Source organism: Seriola dumerili, unplaced genomic scaffold (genome assembly GCF_002260705.1).
Source record: "Seriola dumerili isolate Sdu_G_001 unplaced genomic scaffold, Sdu_1.0 BDQW01000565.1, whole genome shotgun sequence".
Classification (NCBI taxonomy): Eukaryota; Metazoa; Chordata; class Actinopteri; order Carangiformes; family Carangidae; genus Seriola; species Seriola dumerili.
The window spans coordinates 1,266,651-1,289,431 of NW_019174820.1; the positions used below are offsets into that span (position 1 = coordinate 1,266,651).

A 22,781-nucleotide genomic window follows, 5' to 3' on the forward strand; every position below is an offset into this window, starting at 1 on the left:
TTAGTTTTCTTTTTTAATAAATACACAACATAAGAAAACATTGTCGGTAACTTCCTTAGCTGAAGATCAAATGTCCCAAGCACTACAGATCTGGGTCACTATTTAACATGTAAAAGTAAAACTTAAAAAGTAATTTAAAAAAAAAAACTTAAAAAGGTTGAATTTATGAAACAGCTGTAGCAACATTTAGCACATGTAGCTAGTTTAAAAATGTAAGATAATAATAATAATGACTCCTCTGCCTCCTGCATCCCCAATCCATCTACCTTGTTTATTGTATCATCGTTTGTAAACAGCTTGTTTGTTTTGTTTGTATTTTCTTGTATTTTAAAGGCTCATCTAACGACATGTAAATTAGCTTGTGCTATAAATGCTCTGGTATGTTGCGTTGTTTCATACTATATATTTGTCCATAAACAAATAAACATTAAATAAGTACATTTAAAAACACTGGACAGGTGTCATATCAGTGTCCTCACCTTCAGCAGCTGTCGACTGGAGCGCAGGTCGTGACCTTTGGCAGCGTTGTTCAGCATCCACTGGATGGCTTCAATCTTCAGTTTGGCATCCTGAGGACGGACACGAAGAACATCAGGGTTTATTTAGCTAAACTAGTTACTGAGTTTTAAGTTATCACTCATTAGTTAGCTAGTCAGTTCATCAGTTGTTCAGTTAGCTGGTTTGTTACACTGTTGGTTAGCTGATCAGTTAATTAGCTAGCTAAGTTACTCTGATAGCCAGTCAGTTAGCCAATATGTAACTTAGTCAAGTGTTAACCAGTTAGCAAGGTGGTTAGCTGGTGTGTAAGCTGGTAAGATAGTTAACTATATTATCCAGTTGTCAGTCAACCAGTGTGTTAGCTAATACTTCCGCCACTTAGACAGCGAGGGTTAGTCAGTTGACTAGCTTGTTTGCTAACCAGTTTGTTAGTCAGTGAGTCAGGTAGTGGATGGGTAAACTGGTCAGTTAGCTAAAGTCAGTTTATCTGCTATCAGTCAGTTAGCTAACATTAAACATTCAGCTAGTTGGGTAGCCTGTTTATCAGCCAGACAGTCAGGGGGTAGGTTAGTAGTCAGTTGGCTAAATTAATCAGTTATCCAGTTGTCTTTCAGTTTGTTAGTTAGCCATTCGTTCAGCCAGGCAATCAGTTTTAATTAGTCAGTTAGCTTAGTTTGCTAGCTAGTCAATACCAGTGGTTAACTGGTCAGTTTAGATAGCTAAAGTTAGTCAGTTACTGAGGTATTTACCTGCAGCAGCTCCATCAGCTGTTCTTGCTGTCCCGCCTGTCTCAGTTTGTCTCCTCTGTCGGCCATCTTGTCCTGCAGTCTCCTCCACCGGCTGCTGAGCTGAGTGGACTTCCTGCTGATGCTCTGACTGTTGTAGTGCTCCTCAGCAAGCATCTCCTGTCCCAGCTGAACACACACAAATGCATGTAAGGTGTTTATGAAAAGTGACACTAGTAAAGTAAATGTCTTCTTCATTGTATTAGTGTCTGTTCACAAATTACGCAAACTATCAAAGAAACAGCTGTTTTAACTACTAACTAACTAGAGAAGAAGAACCGGAGGGGAGTGGTTTACCTGAACCAGTCTGTCCAGCCAGACCTGGTTAGCCTGCATCTCCTTCTCAGCTGCCTCGTGTCTCTTGAGCTTGTGGAGGACGTTGGTGGGGTCGCGGTACGACTCGTCCTCAGCCACCTTAAACTTCTCCTCCATCCACAGCAGCAGCTCGTCTGCGTCCCTCTGAAACTCCTGCAGCACGAAACGTCAGGGAAACTAATGACACACTGAGTTATCGTTTGAAAAAAACGCTGTTACAACAATTTTTAACACGACGACACTACTAGAGACCGAAGGGTTTAACGGACGGATCAACAAATCAAACAAAGAATGGAACTGATAACCTGTCTTTACATACAGGCTGGTCCTGGTGTGATAATATGAGAATACCTGGTATTTCTTGGAGGCCAGCAGCAGACTCCTCCTCTCAGTGCTGTTGTCCTTCAGCCTCACGTTGGCCCTCTGGATGCTCCTGCTCCTCTCCTTGATGCTGAAACATAAACTCAGTATTTTAAACAACAGAATTACATAACATACTCCATCACCACTAGTTAGGTTTGATTGTTGGACTTGCACTGGAAACTTATTGGTTAATCAAGATGTTGTTGTCCAAATTAAAAAAATAAATAAATAAATAAAGGCTAGTGAAGTTAATTACCTTTGATCATCAGTTCATTGGGCTGAAAATCTGTTCAATTGTTATGTGGTTTTTGCCAGAAATTAAAAAATATCTGATAATAAATTGACAATCATTTTTTTATATGTTATTTCAAAATTACTTTAAAGCTGCGATAATGTATGATTTTATAATATCGATGTTTGAACTGACGATGTGAAAACGGGAGTGGTGAGAGAAACCTCCGTCCGTGTGTTGCATTTCCTGTTTTATTTTGAAATTACTTACTTCACCTTGTGTGTGTGTTGTGTTGTTTTTCTGTGCCACGTGTCTCATTAGTTAATTAGCCTTCAGTGTATGCGTAGCCTTGTGTTTCCTCGTCTCAGTTGCCAGATCATTGTGTTTAGTTGCCGTTTGCTTCGTCGTCTACTCGTCGATTAATCAACCAATCAGCTCACTCAGCAAAAACCAAATCCCTTTTTAAAAAGTGATGATTCACAGGTGTTGTCTTCACAACTTGTTTCTGCTGAAAACAATTCTTATTAATATTCATATAATTATTAATATACTTAACATACTTCAGGTAAATACAGACCAAGTCACAACCCTCATTGTTGTATCTTCTCCCTATTGAACGACGAGACAATCTTCCACCTGTGTTCTCTTACTGTTTTGCGGCGTAGTGTTGCTGGTTGATGAGCTCCAGACTGCGCTCACTGAAATGATGGACTCGTTGGTCCAGAGCCTTCAGGAGACCTTCCAGCTCCTCCTGTCGACCCAGAAGACTGTGGACACTGTCCACCGAGTCCTGCATCAGTGAGCGCAGAGAGATAATCAATATACGCAGAAGTTATTCAGCAGATTTTATGTTTCGAAGCACTGCTTTCATGTCTCAGTTTAATCTTCGTATATTCAGGAATCTAATTGAAGTCAAGCTTCACTTTCAGGGTTGATGGACCATGAAAACAGATCAGAGTGAAGCGTCCTCACCCCGACGTCTTTGACCCTCAGTCGGGCTTCATGTCCGGACAGCGCCGCCTCAATCCGGTCTCCCTCCTGGTTCAGCCTCTGGAGCTCCACCTGCTGCTCCAAATACTGCTTCCTACTGGTCCACATGTTGTCCAGTTTGGACCAATCAGAAGAGAGATTGTCCAGGGTTTCCTGGATGTCCACACCACCTGTCGTCCTATTAGAGGAGCCCCGCTGAAGAGATTCCCCCAACTTCTCCATCTCCTTCAGCCTGAGACACAAACACACTGTACTGGTCATTTACACTGTAATTATTCATTCACACTATTTATTAATAAGAACAACAACTTGATTAATTGAAGTTATAATGGAAATAAGGCTAAAATGTGTTCAGTTCCCTGGATCAACTTGCATTTCTCTTTTTGTGCATAAGCTCAATGATTTCAACATTAAAACTGCTAAATCAGTGATCATGCACTGACAATGGAATCTCATCGAAAATACACAATTACTGCCAAAATAAAAATTTAAATGGAATCACCATTGACATGAAAATATTTAAAATTTCAAATGTATTTTATATTTAAAATTTTGCATTTTGATTAAAATTATGATTTTAAATAATTTCTAATAGAAGAAAATGAATTAAAGGTCAAAGTCTTTTTCTTCTCATTAAGGCAGTGTTGTGTTTAGAGTACGCAAAAATAATTAATTTAGGAAATTATTTATTTTCAAAATATAAAAATATTACAGTGAAAATTCTATTTAAAAATTGTATAAAATTTTATCACATATGTGCACACAAATAAAAAAATGTATTAAATTATTTCATTTCGTATTGACAGCTATAGACGTCCATGAGTGAAATGAAATCTGGTCAAATTTGCTTCAAATTTCTGTTTTGTTTCTTAGAAATAAAGTAATTGTTCTTTCTGTTATAGATTAAAAATAGTGATTGAAAAAGATTTTTATTTTATTTTCTCTAAGCATTCAGGCCACAGTAATAACCTGTGTTGTGTTTTATTGTGGCGGTACCTCCTGACTCCTCCTCTTTACCTGCTCCTCTGCTCCTCCATGTCCAGCCGGAGCTCCTGGTGTTGTTCCAGCAGGGCGATGGCTGAGGCCACGTCAGCGGCCGCCTCCTCCTGCAGGAGACGGTCCTGCACTGAACCGGCCCAGCGCTGCAGCTCTTTGGCCTGCTGCTGGAAGCTCTGCAGCCTGCGGGCCTCCTCCAGGAGGCGCTGTCTGTCTGCAGCCTGATGCTTCACCTGTGAGACAACCCATGCAGGTCGTTATTTTTAAGTAGATTAATTCCTCCTTTTCTGTCTTCTGGCAGAAGGTTAGAATTGAACTCTAACCTGTTTCAGCAGAGCCTCCAGACCCCGAACCTCCTCCATGATGGCTGCACTCTCTGCCGGACTGCAGTCCTGCTTCCTGCAGCACGGGAAACAAACATCCAGGACTATGAGATGCAGTATACTTCTCACCTCAGATGGTTCACGTGAAAAACACCAAATCTGTGACTAAATTTTTAGTGTGTTAAAACACTTCTGCTTTGTCTCCTAATCAGTTTCTTTTTCTGTCTCCTTCGTTTATTGGGTTTTACAGCACAAATTAAAAGAGGAAGAGTGGTGGTCACTATCAAAGATCCACAGCGACTCTCATTAGTCTTCAATAAAATTTAGCAGCAAGAATCTCTCTGCCATCAGGGGAACAACTTCAACCTCCAACAAAAGTAACACGTCTCCTTTTAAATCTTTACCATCCTCTTCGTACCACCTCCTCCTCTTGGTTCCTTCTTTTACAAGGAAACAAACAAATTATTCTTAGTTTTTCTGTAACAGTCCTACAGCCTAACTCAGAGCCGTACATCTTGGCGACGCTCTTCAGGTAGGCGATCTTGCCCTCCAGGGTCTGGATGTCTCTGAGGGCCTGAACCTGGTTCTTCTCCTCGGCCAGCAGGGTGAAGGAGCTGCAGCCCACGTCCACGACGTCGAGCCGGGACAGCTGACCCTGCAGCTGACCTTTAGCCTCCTCGCAGCTCTGCAGGAAGGACTGCACGTCTGCCGTACTCAGCAGCTCGTGGCCCTTCTCGTCCTTCAGCTGCTGGATCCGATCCCACCTGAGGACACAGAGGAGACCAGAATCAGCTGCTTCAGTCCAGGTCACATGTCTACACTCTGCTTGATTTTGATGGTTTCTACCTGTTGGAAATCGTCCTCTGTCTGGCCTGGATCTCTCTCTGTTTACTGTGCCGACTCTTCACCAGCTCCTCCGCCATTTTGACGATGTCATCTAACCGGCCACGCCCACTTGCCAACTCAGTCAGGAAGTTCTAAAACAGGAAGTCAACACAGGTTAAATCTGTTGGACTGTCTTTCTACACCACCACCATCATCATCATCATCATCATCATCTCCACCTGCTAATGACAGTCCACACGTCGTCTTCATGTACATGCAGTTATGCTCTGCACTAAGGCATTGTGGGTAATGCCCATTAACATGCTCCATTACTTAATAAAGTATGAAGTAAAGAATCAATATTTAAATATTTAAACCTCGTGTAAGGAGGACCCTTCAAAACCTGGTCTTTGATTATCATTTATTTACTGTCTGATTATTGATGTTTTAATCATACGTGATTTCCAGAAGTAAGATGTTGTTGCCAGGCAACAGTTCCAGCACGTGACTCGATATAAAACCACACCCTGCTGTGTAATCACGTTGGGTAAAGTCTTCACCTCATACTTGGCCTGCACCACTCCCAGGTTGTCGGCGTCGGTGCTGAAGGTGTTCAGGACGTTCTCCTTGTCCTCCATCCACGACTCGAACTCCTGGCAGCCGTTGTAGAATCGGTGCAGACGCAGCGTCTCCTCCAGACTTCTCGTCTTCGACTGAAAACAACAACAAATCAGAAACTTACTTTAAGGGAGCCTCACATGAAGCTGCATGTAGCTTTAAGTGTGTCCGAATTTACTGCATCTTTACCATCATTTTCCTTTATGTTTTATTTCATCTTAACTCCATTATCATCAGACTACATTTCCCACGCTGCCCCTCTCTCACCTTGACCAGGTTGTGCAGGGAGTGGTAGTCCTGGTCCAGAGCGGTTTGTGTGCTCTCCACAGTGTCTCTCTGGTACTGTGGGTCCGGCAGCATCGTTGTTTGGATCTCAGTCGTGCTGCGACGCATCGAGCGGCTTCGCCTCGGACGACTCAGCTTCCTGCTCGGGCTTTCTGGCACACCAGTGGTGGAGACAGGCGGGGTGGGGGGAGCAGTCTGAACAGGGTGATGAAGACGGGAGGAAGATTAGGTGATGACCTTGTAAACAACTTTTGGATACAATCAGGTAGTAATTTGTTTTGTGGCTTTAGTTTCACAATTGACAAGTTTCTGAATTTTAATCTCTTTAATTTCAAAGACAGTGGCTTCATTAGTTCTGTAGTTTTGTTTACGACTCGTCTGAAGTATAATAATTGGATTTGTTTAACATGCAATTCCCTGAACATCCACACTGTAGGTAATGTAAGGTTATATAATTTATTTTTACTTTGACATAATTTATCTGCAGTTTGAGTTCTTATCTATTTTTCATCATTCAAAAATTTCATTTTAGACAATTTCAACATCCTCTCATTCCTTTGCGTATTAATTTTCTTACAGGATCACCAAAGATGATGAATATCTCATCCTGAATCCACAGCATCAAAACTGTTTAAAATTCTTACCACAACAAAATAAATTTATATCATCTGCAAATAAAATCATTTTGAGTGTTTTGGAAACCCTACATCTATCGTCTGTGGTCAAAATTAAAACAATAATGGGCCTAACATCAAACCTTGCGGAACTCCAAAAGGAACATTTAATATTATTTATCTAAACATATCAATATCTATTCATATTCACCTATAATGATCAGAGACAATGGTTAAATTCATTATTTAAAAGTTACTGATTATTGATCGTACGGTGGCTGGGAGGAGGGTCAGGTAGGTTTTGGGGATGAGCTGCTGGTTTCCTTGGCCGTCTCTGGCCAGAACTTGGTCTCTATCCGGCTCGGTGCTGACGATTGTTATGATGTCGTTACGATCCCATTGAAACTGGCCTGAACACAAGACAACAATCAGTTCATATAATGACTCTGGTCGTGCAACAAGAACAACAACTTACAGAAGCATCTATTATTCTTTTATATAAACCAGAAAAAGACCCAACTAGAAAACATAACATGTATGTAAAAATGACTCATACCACAGATACTGACAGGTGTGTGACTTATGAACTAATCCCAAGTCTTTTATTCCGGAGTCTAAAGGTTTTTACTAATAATTACTGGAGTTTGAGTTTGAATGTTTGTGTCATTTCCCATCATGCTCTGCTGTTTAACAGTGACACAGATCAGACCTGCAGTACCTCTGCTGTATCTGAAGCGGACCTTGGCCTTGCTCTCCTGTCTCTCAGGGGCGGAGCTCACATAACTCCTCCCACCCTTTGTGCTAGGTGATGATGTCGCTGATCCTGGCCCCTCCTCCTCTCCCGATGAGTCGCTGTATTGGATCATTTTACTCTGGTGAGGCTCCGCCTACACAGGTAGAGTAAGTGTCAGCAGAGTTTTGCCCTCAGACGTGGCGAGATGACGACACTTACCCTCGCAGCTTCACAGATTTGAGTCTATACTCACAGTCAGAGCGGTTTGCTGCGCTGCGCTCTTCGCTTGCTCCGACAGTCTCTTTATCTCCGAGGCGTAGGCCGCCATCTCCTTCTCCAACCGCACGTGGCGCTGCAGCAGCGCCGCTGTGCTCGACTCATCCCTCCCATGATCCTCGCTGGTCAGCAGCGGTTTCCTGTCACTCAACCAGGAGTCGGCCTCTGCCACATCTGCAAAGTACTGCACAGAGGAGCATCTGTCTTAAACCAGGGAGGTCTGAGGAAACCTGGACCCAGGCCCCATAAACAGGGACACAGCAGGAGGTTCAGAGAAAGACTGAGATATGTATTAATTAATATAAGGTAGAAGTTTAAAGCGTTTCCATGGTTACCTGTTTGATGGTAGCGGCAGCCTGCAGTCTGTTGCGGCGTCCCGTCACCTCCTCCGTCAGGTGGCTCCACTGCTTCTTTAAGGTCCTGATCCACTTCTGGACGGCGCGCTGGTTCACCTGACTCTGCTTGGTCAGCTGATCCTGACCTCGACCCAGAATCCCCTGGTACAGAGACTCCTGAGCCTGGATCTCCGCCTCCAGCCCCTGATGGATTTAAATCAAATTCATTTATTAAGTTGATCATCCTGATCCATCCGTAGATGAATCATCCCCACTAATTAGTAACTCGGGTCGTTTACATTTCTATTCTATTTCATTTACCATACTATATAATAATATATAATCTTATGACATTAAGTCACCTTATCTTAGTTTAGCATGTCTTATCTTAGCTTATTTTAGCTGATCTTAGTTTATCTTAGCTTGTGCGTCTCACCTTGTGTTTGTGTTGGGCCAGCTGGATGTGGTTGAGGTCTCGTCCGAGTCCAGCCGCCTGCAGCTTCAACCAGCGCTCATACAGCCACGCCTCCAGCTCCTCACAGTCATAGAAGAACTCAAACAACCTCAACTGAGCCTCCAACTGTCTCCTCCTGCTGCTGCTGAGCGACACCAGAGACTTGTACTGAGTGTCGAGAGCTCTCACTCTGCTCTGAATCTGCTGACCGTCTCTGACTTTTCCCTGGAAGAGAGAGAGAGAGAGACAGAGATGAGCCGACATCTCTCTCACCCCCTGACCTCCTTCGACAGCTTCACCTGACAGTGATACCGGACACGGTGTCGTACCCTCAGAGCTGCGCTGCTGATGGCGGCGATGGTTTCACCGTGCGCTGAGATCTGAGCTTCCAGGAGATCCTGCTTCTGAAGGAGAGACGCCACCTCCGCCAGCTGCTTCCCCAGTTCAGAGGAACTGGCCTGGGACTGAAGACCAAGAGGGGAGGGGGGAGAACAGCGAGAGAGAAGAGAGGGAGGGAGGGAGGGAATCACTTTGATCTTACACAAGAAGATCTGTTGTATATAGACTTTTAATCACACCTGGTCTCCTCCTGAACAAACCTGTAGCTCTTTCAGCTCCTGGGAGACGAGTTCGATGTCTCTGAGGACACTGAGAGTTTCAACTACATTTCCCAGCAGCCCCCTCTGCTCCTGCAGCTGCTGCAGCAGCTCCTTCCATCGACGACTGATGCTCTCCTCCCTAAGACACACAAACACACAAACATACAAATGATTCCGTCCCGTATGATGGTCTTCATAGTTTGACATTAAGATGATGTTATTTAGTTTTAAACAGTAGAACTGTATCAGCAACATAAACACAGACTCTATTATTAGTAAGTGTCTGTATTCTCATCTTAAACCTCCGACTCACCAAACTCTCTTACAAACGTGTTTCAACGTGCTGAACGTCTCTTCTACATGTCTGCGTTTGTGAGTTTTAATCGTTAGCATCTCCGTCAGAATTTCACATCATGAAGCTTAAAGTCCTGCGGTCAGAAATCAGCTGATGAAAACACGTCCTCAGATTTAACTGTAGAGTCTGAAGTCTTGTTAAGAAAATCAGAACAAGAGAAAACATGTCTAAAGCCGTGATGACATCATAGAGCTGCACTGTGACACCTGATGTTATTTTTCTGGCATTGACTGAAATCACTTCCTCATCTTCAGACTGACGGAGCTGCTGGTGCCAGTTCCACCTTCACTCCTCCAGCTGACGGAGGACGTTCTCACCTCTGGATGATCTGCTCCTTGCTGTGGTAGTTTCCTCTCTCGACGGTCTTGGCCATGTCTCTCAGGGCGCTGAACCGCGGCTCTCTGGCCAGAGCGTCGGTGGCGAGCGCCTCCAGACGGCGGCCCGCTGCCTGAGCCTCCTCCAGGGTGGACAGACCTCGGACGTCCTGCCTCCGGATCAGACGCACCGTGTCCTCCAGATACCCCTCCCTCAGCGCTGCCTGAGAGAGCAGAGACAAACCGACTGAATCCATCATCCAACCATCCATCCATCCATCCCACACTCTGGCACCAGCTGCTCATCAGGACAGGTGTGTTTACCTTCCTCCCAAACTTCTGGGCGAGTTGCTCCAGGTTCTCCAGACGAAGCAGCGCCTCCTGCAGGGCTCCTTCTCGCTCGTGTTCGGCTCTCTCCAGCAAAACCCAACTCTTCTCTATGTCGCTCAGGGTTTTACCTTCACACACACACACACACACACACACACAGAAAAGCAACATTAGATAATGTAGAAAATGATCTAATTATCTATTATGAAACTCATATGTATATTATGAAAATCATATCACTCTGGTTTCCTGTGATCACAAAATAACGTTGTTGTGAATATATTTATTTATATATTTATATTTATTCTAATCACTCGGTTTATAAAGTGACAGTTAAACACTGAAAACGAAGACGAAGGAGACATCTTGAACGATATTCAGTTTAGTTTTGTGTGAAGAAGAAAAGCAACAAATCCTCAAATTTAAGAAGCTTGAAACTGCAAATATTTGAAACCTTTGCTTAAAAAAAAGTCACTAAAACGATGATTTGATAATCACATAATCACATATAACAGCTGTGGATTCATTTTCTGTCCATTAAACAACTAATTGACTGATTGTTGCAGCACAGTCTGTAGATTGTGTCTCGTACCCTCCGGGGGATTGTACGCCCACTGGTTGTTGGCGGCCAGCTGAGTCTTCAGACTGAACAGATGAGCCTCAATCGCCCCGCGCTCCTAAAGAGAGAGAGTCACAGTCACATGTCAATCAGCACCAAGTCTTTTTATTTATTGATTTTATTTATTAGCTCCATGGTTACAAAAACAAAAAGGACAAGATACAGAAAAAGCAGTTGTAAAAATACCTGAGCTTCACTATTATAATCTTATATACTGTGTAATTATATATGTTATTACTGGATTCATAATCTCAGTCACTTGAATCCTGCAGGGACGGATCAGGATTTTAGCGCTGGGGATTTTTTATTGTCACTTCATTTTAATAAAAGTTTTGTAGTTTTGCACTTTAATAAGTTTTTATTAATCATTATATATTATAATTTTTTATTTTTTATTTTTTGGTGTATCTGTGTCAGCAGACGAGTCCGGGGCAGGTGTGACAGGTTTCACTCTCGACCTTTGTGACGGCGTCTCACCTGGTATTTAGGAGGCTTCTCCACGGTTCTGTAGGTCTTGAACGCCGTCATCAGCGTCTGCATCTCCCTCAGAGAGTTTGGGAATCGTCTGTCGTTCAGCTGCACCACCTTCAGCGAGGAAACAAGCGGTGAGACGTTCTGATGCTTCCTTTTCTAACTCACTGCATGGGTCATCTAATGTTCTGGTGTCAGTCCTGCGTTTCTGTCGCTGGCGGTTCTGTTACCTTGGTTTTGATCCAGCGCAGCAGATCTGAGACCAATCTCTCGTACTGCACCTTCATGTCATCCAGCTCCATCAGCATCCCGACAATCTGAGGAGACAGAGTCCTGCATCAGTCTGTTGTCTCACACGTCCTCAGAGTTACACTCTAACATCTCTCACCGACGGCTGCAGCGATTCCCAGTATCTAACATTCAACATTATAAAGTTCGTCTGTAATGTCTGAGTCTTTGAAGGTTAAAAAGTTTTGAATTAATACAAAACAAAGCAAAGTTTTACAATCTCGTGATCAGGGACCAAATCCATTTTTGGTCTTTTTACTTTGGGTCGTCTCGCCCGTTCTTTTCCCTGTAACCCTCGAACACGAAGAAATATCTCCCTGTGGCCTCTTGTCAACGGTTCCACATGTGAGCAGTTCAGTCACAGCGTTTTCACTCCTCACATTCTTTCATTTAAATAATTTGAAGGGAAAATTATCGAGTGTTTCTCCCCGATAAAGGAGGAAAAGATCAGAGAAATGTCTGAGAGATAAAGATGGTTTGTGCAGCAGAAAGAAGAACTGCAGGTCCGTGAACATACAAACACTGAAGGACAGGACGCTGCAGAGACACGGGACAGACCTTGTGGTGAGGCGTGGCGGGTGATTCTCTCCTGTACTCCCTCTTCAGCCACTGACCGCTGAGACTTCCTCCCACTGACATACTGTTACCTGTCTACATACACACCTGCACCCTGTCGGCCATGACGGTCGCTTCTACACACCTGGTGCACTTAGTGTAAAGACACGTGCCTCAGGTAGCAGGTACCTGGATAGTCATTGTTGAAACCACTAACATACCTGGATTCTCCATACCTAGACTGCACCTGAAACACACCTGGCACACCTGTTCCCTCCGGTTTAAAGCTTTTTTAAACCCTTAACAAACTGAAAGGTTTCGTTAAAACCACCAACATCCCTACGTCTCAACTGGAAATCACCTGATGTACCAATTAATTTAAACCCGAAACATCTTTGTTGAACATGGAAAGAACAGGTAAGGACCTGCACACACCTGGAGCATACAGTGAACCTGATGGAGATGCACACACCTGGAACACACCAGGTACAACAAGGAACCTCCAGTTTCAGCCTGTGAAATGTTTGGTGAAACCTCCGTCACACCTGGTGCAACATGCTTCCAGATTCCTTGACATACCTAAAAACACACCTGGCTCAGCTGATGAGCGTGGCAACCGCTACACACCTAGAAACACACCTTGACACACCTGTACATCTGATGCATACAGTATCTAAATACCCCGACCACAACTCCAATTTAAGAAATCTGAGCCTTTATTGAAAACTCTACACACCTGGACACACCTGAACACACCTGGACACACCTGGACACACCTGAACACACCTGGACACACCTGAACACACCTGAACACACCTGGACACACCTGGTGCGTATAGTACAACTTCTGGAGATGCCTCTATATGCCTTTATATGCCTTGACCACAACTGTAACACACCTGGCACACCCTCTACCTCAGATTTAAGCCTGTAAAGTCTTGAAATTGAAATTTCTAATATACCTGAAAACACCTGGACACACCTGGTGCGAGAGGTTAAACTGCCAGAGACAGTTTAATATACCTTACCATACCCAGTCTCAGCCTATAAATCCTTTGTTAAACGTGCTAACATACCTGGAACACACCTGTTACATCATGTATACCTGCTGGAGATGCTTTTAGACACACACACCTGCGTTACACGGCACACCTTTTACCTCCAATTTGGACCTGGACAGCCTCTGGTGAAACCTTTACATACCTGGAAGTGCATGATACACCGTTTTACCCAGACGCCTAAGCTGCTGGACATCTACCTGAATACACCTGAACCCACCTGGTGCAAAGAAACCAACATTACGTGACCCCAGGTAAATCACTGGACCTGGACATACCTGGTTTGCTCGAGCTCCAACCATCACAACTCGACATCAGGAGGTCCGATAACAAATTAATCAACAAGATGTTAAAATCTCAATCTGATCCGTCGCAACATCTGACATCACGTCTGCTGCTGATGAAGTCCGGCTTTTAATTCACAACAGTACGAGAGGTGGGGGCTGCGCAACATCCTCCATCAGTTTCTGTTAATAACTGTCGGTACAGACGAGCCACTACACAGAGCTTTACAGAGACTTTCTACCTGCTGGAAACAGCAGGAACCTTAGAGCCTCAACGCAGTAACTTATCAATTAATTAACAGTTAAAGACGTTACATGGACGCAAAAGTCTTATAAACTTTACCACCAGTTCTGATTCAACCAGAGACGATACGGAGATGAACTCCCTCAGAACAAATGAAAAAGTTAAATTCTCCTCACGTCACAGAAACCTGTGAATGAACGTGAAGCTGAGAAGAAGCAGCTACTGTTCTCACATCAAACATGAAGCTTTACCAACAACAACTGTCCTTAAATCCACAGTGAAATCTTTGTTCTGTTTCACCGTGTTGTCAGGTGCGACATCTTAGACCCTGAAGCTGAAGTGTAAAAGTCCAGCTCCGCCCCTCCGCCCCCGTCTCTTCTCCTCTCCTGGTTCAGGTAAAGGTGTGTTTCAGAGGACTTTCTGAATGACTGCTCATGTCTCTGATGTGCTGCCTCCAGCAGCGTCTGAGCGTCTGTGTGTGTGTGTGATCTGATCTGATTAGCTTAGCGTCAGCAGCCCCGCCCACAGCGAGCTACACAGTGTAGACAGGTCAACAACAGGCTGCACGGTCACCTCGCCCCCCAACATGAAGCACCACGACTATTATTACTGTAAATATGAATAATAATAAAGATGGTAGCTCTGCTGTAACAGGTGAGCAGCATATCTTCTGTAACGTCTTCTGTGTTGATGTTTGTTTATTATAACTTCTGTTTATCTAGTTGTTGATGTGTTGAAGTGTCACAGCTGAGATTCACTGAGAGTCCCTCAGTGACTCCCTCAGCACCAATCAGTCCTGACTCTAATCCAGCAGTAATCCACACTGAGTGACAGGTAGAGGGGGCGGGACCTGATGGATTACAGGACGCCCACTTCTCTAAGTGGTGAGGAAAGGAGCTTCAGTGCTTCCTATTTTATCTCCTTTAGCGTAGGAAACGCCAGAGCTTCCTTTAGGAAAGGAAAGGAGGAAATGCCAAGGTGGAGGAGAAGTGGTTAGGAAAGGAGATTACTTTGACTTTTCCACCGCAGCCCGTGTGAGCGTGGATGAGGTTTAAACACTGACTGCTGCTGCAGTGCCAAGAGCAGCCTGCAGAGGGCGGGGGAGTCCACGCTTTGGAGGGTTGACACTAGGATTTATGATAAAGGTTAGAATTCAGTGTGTGAGTACTACTACTGCAAATACTACTTTACTTTACTAATTTATCACAGTTCATCAAAACAAATTAATCAACAAGATGTTAAAATCTCAATCTGATCCGTTGCAACATCTGACATCACGTCTGCTGCTGATAATTTATCACAGTTCATCAAAACTGTTAAACTGAGTCAGAGCTGCAACTGATTCATCGTTTAAGTCGTTTTTCAAGCAGGAAAAACCAAATGTTTGTTGTTTAACTGAGATGATTTGATGCTTTTCTTCGTCATATCTGATTGTAAAGTGAGTATTTAGAGATTTTGGATAAAACAAGAATGTGAATACAACATCTTGGGCTTTAGGAAATCAGAGCGGGCACCTGTCACTGTTTTCTCCTTTTCTTTTAGGACAAAACAAACTGATTAACTGAGAAAAGATGATCTGCAGTGATATTACAGTTTATATTCTCTAACACAAAAGGGAGAAATTCAAATTTCACTTTGACTTTTATATGTTTACATTTTTTTTGGGAGAACCAACAGTTTGATCTGTCATCAGTGCTGACTCTGAAGTTTCACAAGATCACTGAAAGATTGTAGAGAATCATCATCATCAGTTTCCCAGAGGCTGATTAAATGTCTTTAAATCACTTGTTTTGTCTGAGTAACAATCCAAAACTCAAAGAATATTGAAGTGTTTTTACACCATAGACATTTAACAGCTGATAACCTAAACCTGTTAGAACCAGTAAGTTCTGGGTTCTGCCTTGTTTTCCCGCTTTGTTTTACAAGCCAGAACATTTCAGACATGCGTCACTGAAGAGGCGACACAGGGACAAACGTCTTCAGCGCTGATGAGGACGAGTGTCGAGAGCGCGGCTGTAGGTCAGACAACAACTGAAAAAGTGCCGCTTATACGTGACATGAGACTGACTCCAGACCAGCTCCGTCCACTTCCCCTCGGTACCAAACCGATAAAAACCATCACATTACTCCTGAACCTGAAGACAGGAAGTGACGTGAAGAAGCTTTTTTTTTTTCTTTAAGAAAAAGTCAAACATAACGATGCAGCGTTTGGTCACGCTGCGCCGCAACCTGGAGGATAAAGTAAATACCTACGCCACCAGATCATCACTGGGAAATGTAATTAAACTGGTATCGTGCTCCACCACACAGCACACAGTTCACACTGACAACAAGTGGAAAAGATCTGATCACTGATCACGTATCATTTTCTGCCGATTCCATTTCTGTTAAAACCAACTAATTGATGGTTTAATGCTCTGGTTATAAAAGTGATCTGTTGCAGGACGGAGGTCCGGTGCTGCCCCCTGGTGGACGTGGCTCTGACCTTGGCGAGTCTCTTCTGGATGGTCTGTCCCTGCTTCATCTTGGAGAAGTAGTGGTAGTACAGGGACACGTAGGTCATGATGGACTTCTCGTCCGGGTGAGGGACCACCATGTCCTCCACCTCCAGCAGCTGCATGATCCCGAACTGCCGCTCTGCCAGAGAGAAGGCGTGCTCCAGGTTGCGGCGGGGGTCGTCGCCATGGAACTGGCGGTAGTCGAAAAGGTCAGGCCTTGGACGAAGAGAGACACGGAAGTTAGAGTGCGTGTGTGTGTGTGTGTGATTTCTGTATTAGATCAGCTGTACAGTGTGTAGGTGTGTACAACCTGCACACACACGTGCAGCTTGTTGACACATATGATAATGAACGTTAGTGAAGAAGAGAGGAGGAAGATGACGACAGATGGATCCGTGTTAGTTTAGTTTTATTTTCTTACTTTTTAAAAACACTGTCACTGATTTTACATCAACATTCTCTCAACAAACAACAAACAAACAAACAAACAAACAAACAAACATCACTGAAAGTTGAGACTCAAAAAATGGAGAAACACAATAAAAACTTTAATAAATCATTTAGTGTTTGGTTCCTGCTGCAGCTTTGTTTGTGTGTGTGTGTGTGTGTGTGTGTTGTGTGTGTGTGTGTGTGTGTGTGTGTTACCGGTGGGCGTGGATGAGGGCGTTGAAGGCAAGTCCGTCCCTCCAACTGGACGAGAAGTCCTGCACGTTGACGCCGTCGTAGCCCGACGTTTTCCTCTGGCACCAGATCAGAAGAGCCTCCTTCGCCGAGCGGTGCGCCACACTGCCGCCACCTCCCGCCTGAGGGGGAGGGGGAGGGAGGAGGAGAGAGGGGGAGAGAGGGGGAGAGGAGGGGAAGGACAAGACACAGAAAGGGAAGAGAGACAGAGAAAGAAGGAAGATAATAAAGCAAAAAAGATGAAAAATGAGAAACAGTAGGACAAAGGAAGAAGGAAAGGAAGCAAGAAAACAAGATTAGGTGGGATGAAAGAGGAGGAGGAGAGAGGGAGAGAAGACGTGAGAAGATGATGAAGAAAAAAAAGACAAAGACAAGAAAGACAAGACAAGGAAAGAGAGAAAAGATGAGGAGAGAAATAGATGGACGGAAGGAAACAGGAGGAGAGGAGAGGAGAGGAGAGGAAAGGAAAGGAAAGGAAAGGATAGGAAAGGAAAATGAAGGAAAGGAAAGGATAGGAAAGGAAAATGAAGGAAAGGAAAGGTCACATTTTTTGTTTTTAAAAAAGGGAAATAAAACTTTTAATATTTGCACAGCTAAACTAGAGACTGCGAGTTGTGGTTGATGCACCTCGTCCAGGTTAATTGGTCCGATCTGGAACCTGAGGATGATGATCCACAGCAGACCCAGGATCAGCGTCCGGTCCCCGTCCACCACGTTCTCCGGACCAATCAGATCCACCCGAATCTGACGGAGAAGAAGGTGACTGTTCAGTGTAGAGATCGACAGAGGGACCATGAGACTCACAGTTTAGTGTTTTTTCTGAGCGCCTTGGACAGGTGAGCTACCTTGGTTTTGAGGAAGTTGATGGCGATGCTGTTGTTCTCCAGACAGTGGACTCTCAGTTTGCGGCGGCTGGGCGGAGGCAGCGTCTCCCTGGAGATGAGCTCGAGAAGCCGGATCAGAACGACGCCGGTCTTCAGCTCCGTGTAGACGTCGGTCAGCTCCACGCTCTCCTGCGGGAGGTGGCGACAGTTCAGGACTGACAGCTGAGGTTCTGCTGTGACCAGCGTTTTCATCACAGAGCTCTGACACTAAACTGTTTCTTCTTCACTGGTCATTTAATCAAAGTAGCTTCACATTAAGCAGCTACAACAGTAAACGCTGCTTCATCAGTATTAATTAGAATCAGACATCTTACTAACGAGTACTTTTATTATTAAAGTGCATGAAGCTGATCATACTTCTGTACTTTTACTTAAATAAGAGTTTAAATGCAGGATTCAGAGCATCTTTGATACACTGGTACTTTGACGTGAGTGAAGGGTCTGAATAATTCTTCCACCTCTGCTTGTTGTGTCGTGTGAGCAGTAAGTTTACAGAGCAGTGATGAGAGTAACGTGAGTTAGTGTCATCACTGCTCTGTGACTGACAGGAAGTTCACTGTGAAAAGTTAAAGTGCATTTTAATCATCCCGAGAGTCGAGTGCTGCTTCCCCCTGAAGCGCGTTACATAACGTCTCTGTCCAGTCTGGTTCAGGACATCCTGGTCATCTACAGGCCGCTCCTAACTTTAGACTCACAAGTGTTTGTTCTGAAAGGATTTACGGTTCCTTTATCAGAACCTCTCAGAACCTGAGGATTTACTTCCATGACCACAAAGGCGACAGTCCTGCTGACACCGGTCTTCTAATTCAGGACTCCTCTGAGCTAAACCAAGCCCAACAGACGTTCCCCACTTAGACTCTGAACATGAGTCCATTTCCCCAGTTTCCCCCTCTACTTATCCAGCGTGAGGGTCTGCTGCTTTGTTCCTGTTGTACAGTTCATGTGTGACGTCTTCAAACGTCTCGTTTTGTCCGAACAAATGTCCAAAACAACAAAAAGATTCAGTTTACTGAAAAAGAAAAGCATCAAATCCTCTCACCTGAGGGTCAGACAACACAAGACATTTACAGACGTCACCTCAATAACCTGCAGTTTTCACTATTTACTGGCACTTTATAAACAAAACGATTAATCAAGAAAACAATCATAAGTTGAAGGCCTATGTTTAATTTTAATACTTGTCTTTTCACTTTATCCACTTATTTGCTTTTGTATTATTCATTATTACTCAGTCTGTAATTTTGTTAACCTCTGTTGCAACAATTTTAAAAAGGACATGGACAGTCAAGGCTTGTTAATCTTACTACAAAGACCGTTGTATGTTATCTCAGTAAATCTAAATAAATAGAGAATGAGATAAATTAGTTAAAGTTCATCAAGCTGCTGGATCAGTTTGAAGTCTAAGAAATGCTCCTTGTTGGAGTTTCTATATTTGTTTCCTCCCTGTTCGTTTGTCTGTCAGCAGGAAGCCTTTAATGGATGGTTTGGCTGTGGTTATATTTTTGGATTTCTGCCATCAGACCATTAGCTTTAAAAAGCTGATGACGTGTTTGGGTGTAACACTGAGCTGTAGGATTTCTAGTAACTCTGTTTTTCCTGAGTGTGTGTTTGTACAGTAAATGTGAAACCATACAAGAGGAAACAACCTTTTATACAATCACCTGGGTTTGATTTCCTGTTGCCAGTGATAACATTGTCACACAGAGTTCATCACATGAGACAAAATATGACAAGAATAGAAAACTAGCTTTAACCCAATCAGAATACAAATAAGCATCAAATCTGCAACTAGCAATTATTTTTATAATTAAGTAATCAATCATTTACTCTCTCAATTAACAGCATAAAATGCCCATCAAAACTGTTCCAAACACATGGAAAATTACTACACTTACTCAAATTACTAATTTTATTTTGTTTAAATTTACTATCATGCAACACTGACATAATAAGACAAATTATTTAAACAATTAATTGATTATCAAAACTTTCTGTCACTCTACTTGTTGATTAATCAGCTAATCAATAACTTTATGGATTGTGGTGGAGATCATTTTTAGGGTTGCAACTAATGATTATTTTAATCTGTGTATTATTTTCTCAATTAGTTAATTAATCATGTTGTCTGTAGCATGTCATAAAAAGCCTTTTAAAATTTACCACAGATCAAAGACACATCTTCAAATGCTTCAAATGTTTACTGTTCAATATTCAATTCACCATCATCTATGGCAAAGAAAATCACATAATCTATATTGTTTAAAAAATCACTAAAGTTATTATTTAATGATCAAAATAAAGTCACTGATGCAGTTCTACTAATTTTAACTACTTCATGTATTGCTGCCTAGTTCTGTCTGTGAATACACTATATATTTCATAACATGATCACATTGTAAGATCTTTTACATATTAAATCTATATCACTGAATCTATAGCTGTTAGATTTATTAGTGTAAAAAGCACAATATTCAATATTTCTCTGACATGGAAAAAAATAGAATAAAATAGACTTAATTAACTTCCAACACTGTATGGGTAATTTATTCATTTATTTTACTTAAATGCAAATTAATGTCAGTATGAAAAATATAAATAACCAGGAATGTTTTTACCTGTAGCTTGGTTAGCTAGGTTAATATTAGCATTTAAGCTAACTTGCACTAGCATACCTTTCCCTAAGCTACTGTCGTTAGCCAACACAAATTTTCTTAGTTCACATTCGGTGAAAACGTTCGATTTAAACATTGTTTAACGCGGGGACAACCTTTTTATTAACTATGGTAGATTTACAGACATCGGCGAAAACTCCCGAAATAAAACTTTAAAGACTCAAACCGCGGTTGGATTTCAATTGATAATCATGCTACTGTTAATTAGCTACAGTCCGGCTATGAAACCGCCATCATAGTTTATATCATGGACATAGATTGATGTGTAATGAACCCTGTCGCTTTAGTCCCTTGGGCATTTATACAACTGTTTACGATTAATGAAAACAGACTCACCAGTGAAAACACAATCTTTTTAGTGATTTAAGAAGGCGGGAAAATTAGATTTCAGGTAGATGTATACAGACAGAAAACTTGATTTATTCCGACCTAGAGCGACCGACTTCCGTTACAGTCCACACACAAACAGGTGAATTTAGACATGGCGCGGGATTTCTTCCTCACTGTCTCAGCAGCAATGCGCTCAGTGCTGCCACCGGTGGTCGGGAGACACATTACAACAACACTAATATACTGTAAACGGCCAAAAGTATGTGGACACTCACTTTTTCTCTGTTATTCTTTAGTTTCAAAGAGGGGAAATTAGGAAGATTTAAAGTTAAACTTTTATTTAAGTTTTTTTGCGCCTAAAAGAGTTTAATTTAGTGTGTAAACTCATTGCGCCATTATAAACCAACTGAGTTTCCAGTAATATCACAGAACACATGACCTCTCTGAGCTCCAGGTCCTGAGCTGGATAAGAAGATGAAGTAAATGTGTGGATGGAAACAGCGACAGAGTGAGAGCTCTGTGGTTTTTCTCTCCCCACCGCCCTCCTGCAGAAACCCCTGAGGAATTCTGGGAATGAAGATCAGCGGCAGGCCTCAGTGTTCAGCCAACAGCTGGCATCCAGTTTATCAGAGCTAAACACATGAAATCATGCCAGAGCTACACGGACCGAGAGGAATCTGTTAAACCTGATCCACAGGACACGAGACAGAGCTGGAGAAAAAACAACGTGCATTTTCTTACCCCACAATGTTTCTGAATTATTGTCTGTGGAGGAAGAAGTACTCATTGTATAAATACTTCATTACCAGTGAAAGATCAACAGAAGAAAAGTGCTCTATAACTAAGAGTGTTCTTGTTTTGGAGGAACCTAGGGGTCGGGCCCCTCCAAAGAGTCACCAGATAAATCTCAAGGGCCATGAGATGATGAATGGAAAACATTCGCCAACATTATGTTGTATTTAAAAACTCGCCATGTGTTTTCATGTAAAATCTTAATCTGAAAAGTAACTGGAGATCAGCAGGTCTGGAGGCTGACAAACAGTCACTTATCATGACCGATGATTAATGTTCTTGTCTTTGTGTTACCAGCCGAATGCCTGCAGTTAATGGCTGCTTATCAGACAGGAACGTGGCTCAGAACAGAATAACACTGACATCATCACAGCAGCACAAACAGAAAACCTCTGGCGTATGAAACACTCGACACCTCAGAAGGGAATCTGATTTTTTTCATCTACTATTAAGGTTCCCTGTCACTTCTTCAGAGAGGAGACACCAGGATTCTCTGTGTCCACGGTGGTTTCTGACCGGCTCACTGCAGACGTTCTCTCTCTGATGGTTTGACAACTTGATTTAAATCTAATTCAGTCGTTTTTACTGTAATGGTGACCAGCTGTGACTTGAATCACAGAGGTTTCCTGTGGCTTTGTGAGGAAGCTGTAAAACAAGGTGGAAACCTGGAACTGATGTGAACAGTCTGGCTGCAGTTTCACCACCATTTATAATTCATTCACTTGATATGATTAACTAACTTTTCCCATTCTCATAACCTCTTTATGTTCATACTATTTTCTTTTTTGTTTCTGTAGATGTTGTGGTCATTTCTGAGGATATGTTGTTTAATTTTTGTCATAATACATTTAATATTCCCTGAGAATCACTGATTCTTGTATTTTTTCTTCTCTCTGTGATTTTTCTTTAAGTTTGTGATTCTGAAAATCGTTTGGAACTTCTATAAAATGAAGATCAGTTCACTCAAATTAAAGAAACAAACCTACATACGTCCTCAGGTCCCTGTGGTGGACGATGGACGACACAATGAACTGAATCTGTTCTGTCTCACCTTGTTCTTGGAGAAAACACTGTTCATCCACTTGGTGAAGGTTTTCTTCTGGACCGCCATCCTCTGCTCCTGCAGCTCCCTGACCCGGCCCGCCCCGTCCTCGTCTGCCTCCAT

General features: G+C 42.8%; 1 protein-coding gene across 1 annotated transcript in view; it reads right to left on the reverse strand.

Moving 5' to 3' along the window:
* sptbn5 (spectrin beta, non-erythrocytic 5) overlaps positions 1–22,781 on the reverse strand; it is a 46,763-nt gene extending 23,982 nt beyond the window's left edge. The window contains exons 1-29 of the mRNA XM_022764718.1: positions 22,686–22,781; positions 17,781–17,984; positions 17,566–17,682; positions 16,903–17,060; positions 16,245–16,473; positions 11,561–11,647; positions 11,337–11,444; positions 10,833–10,917; positions 10,235–10,368; positions 9,914–10,134; positions 9,242–9,380; positions 8,960–9,106; positions 8,625–8,867; positions 8,189–8,392; positions 7,831–8,037; positions 7,563–7,731; positions 7,124–7,254; positions 6,213–6,425; positions 5,888–6,040; positions 5,349–5,479; positions 5,015–5,266; positions 4,503–4,578; positions 4,201–4,412; positions 3,166–3,415; positions 2,844–2,983; positions 1,950–2,049; positions 1,581–1,751; positions 1,248–1,412; positions 480–569 (exon numbers count right to left, since the gene is read on the reverse strand). Coding sequence (XP_022620439.1) covers positions 480–569; positions 1,248–1,412; positions 1,581–1,751; positions 1,950–2,049; positions 2,844–2,983; positions 3,166–3,415; positions 4,201–4,412; positions 4,503–4,578; positions 5,015–5,266; positions 5,349–5,479; positions 5,888–6,040; positions 6,213–6,425; positions 7,124–7,254; positions 7,563–7,731; positions 7,831–8,037; positions 8,189–8,392; positions 8,625–8,867; positions 8,960–9,106; positions 9,242–9,380; positions 9,914–10,134; positions 10,235–10,368; positions 10,833–10,917; positions 11,337–11,444; positions 11,561–11,647; positions 16,245–16,473; positions 16,903–17,060; positions 17,566–17,682; positions 17,781–17,984; positions 22,686–22,781 — 4,632 coding nt within the window. The remainder of the gene's footprint in view (positions 1–479; positions 570–1,247; positions 1,413–1,580; positions 1,752–1,949; positions 2,050–2,843; positions 2,984–3,165; positions 3,416–4,200; positions 4,413–4,502; positions 4,579–5,014; positions 5,267–5,348; positions 5,480–5,887; positions 6,041–6,212; positions 6,426–7,123; positions 7,255–7,562; positions 7,732–7,830; positions 8,038–8,188; positions 8,393–8,624; positions 8,868–8,959; positions 9,107–9,241; positions 9,381–9,913; positions 10,135–10,234; positions 10,369–10,832; positions 10,918–11,336; positions 11,445–11,560; positions 11,648–16,244; positions 16,474–16,902; positions 17,061–17,565; positions 17,683–17,780; positions 17,985–22,685) is intronic.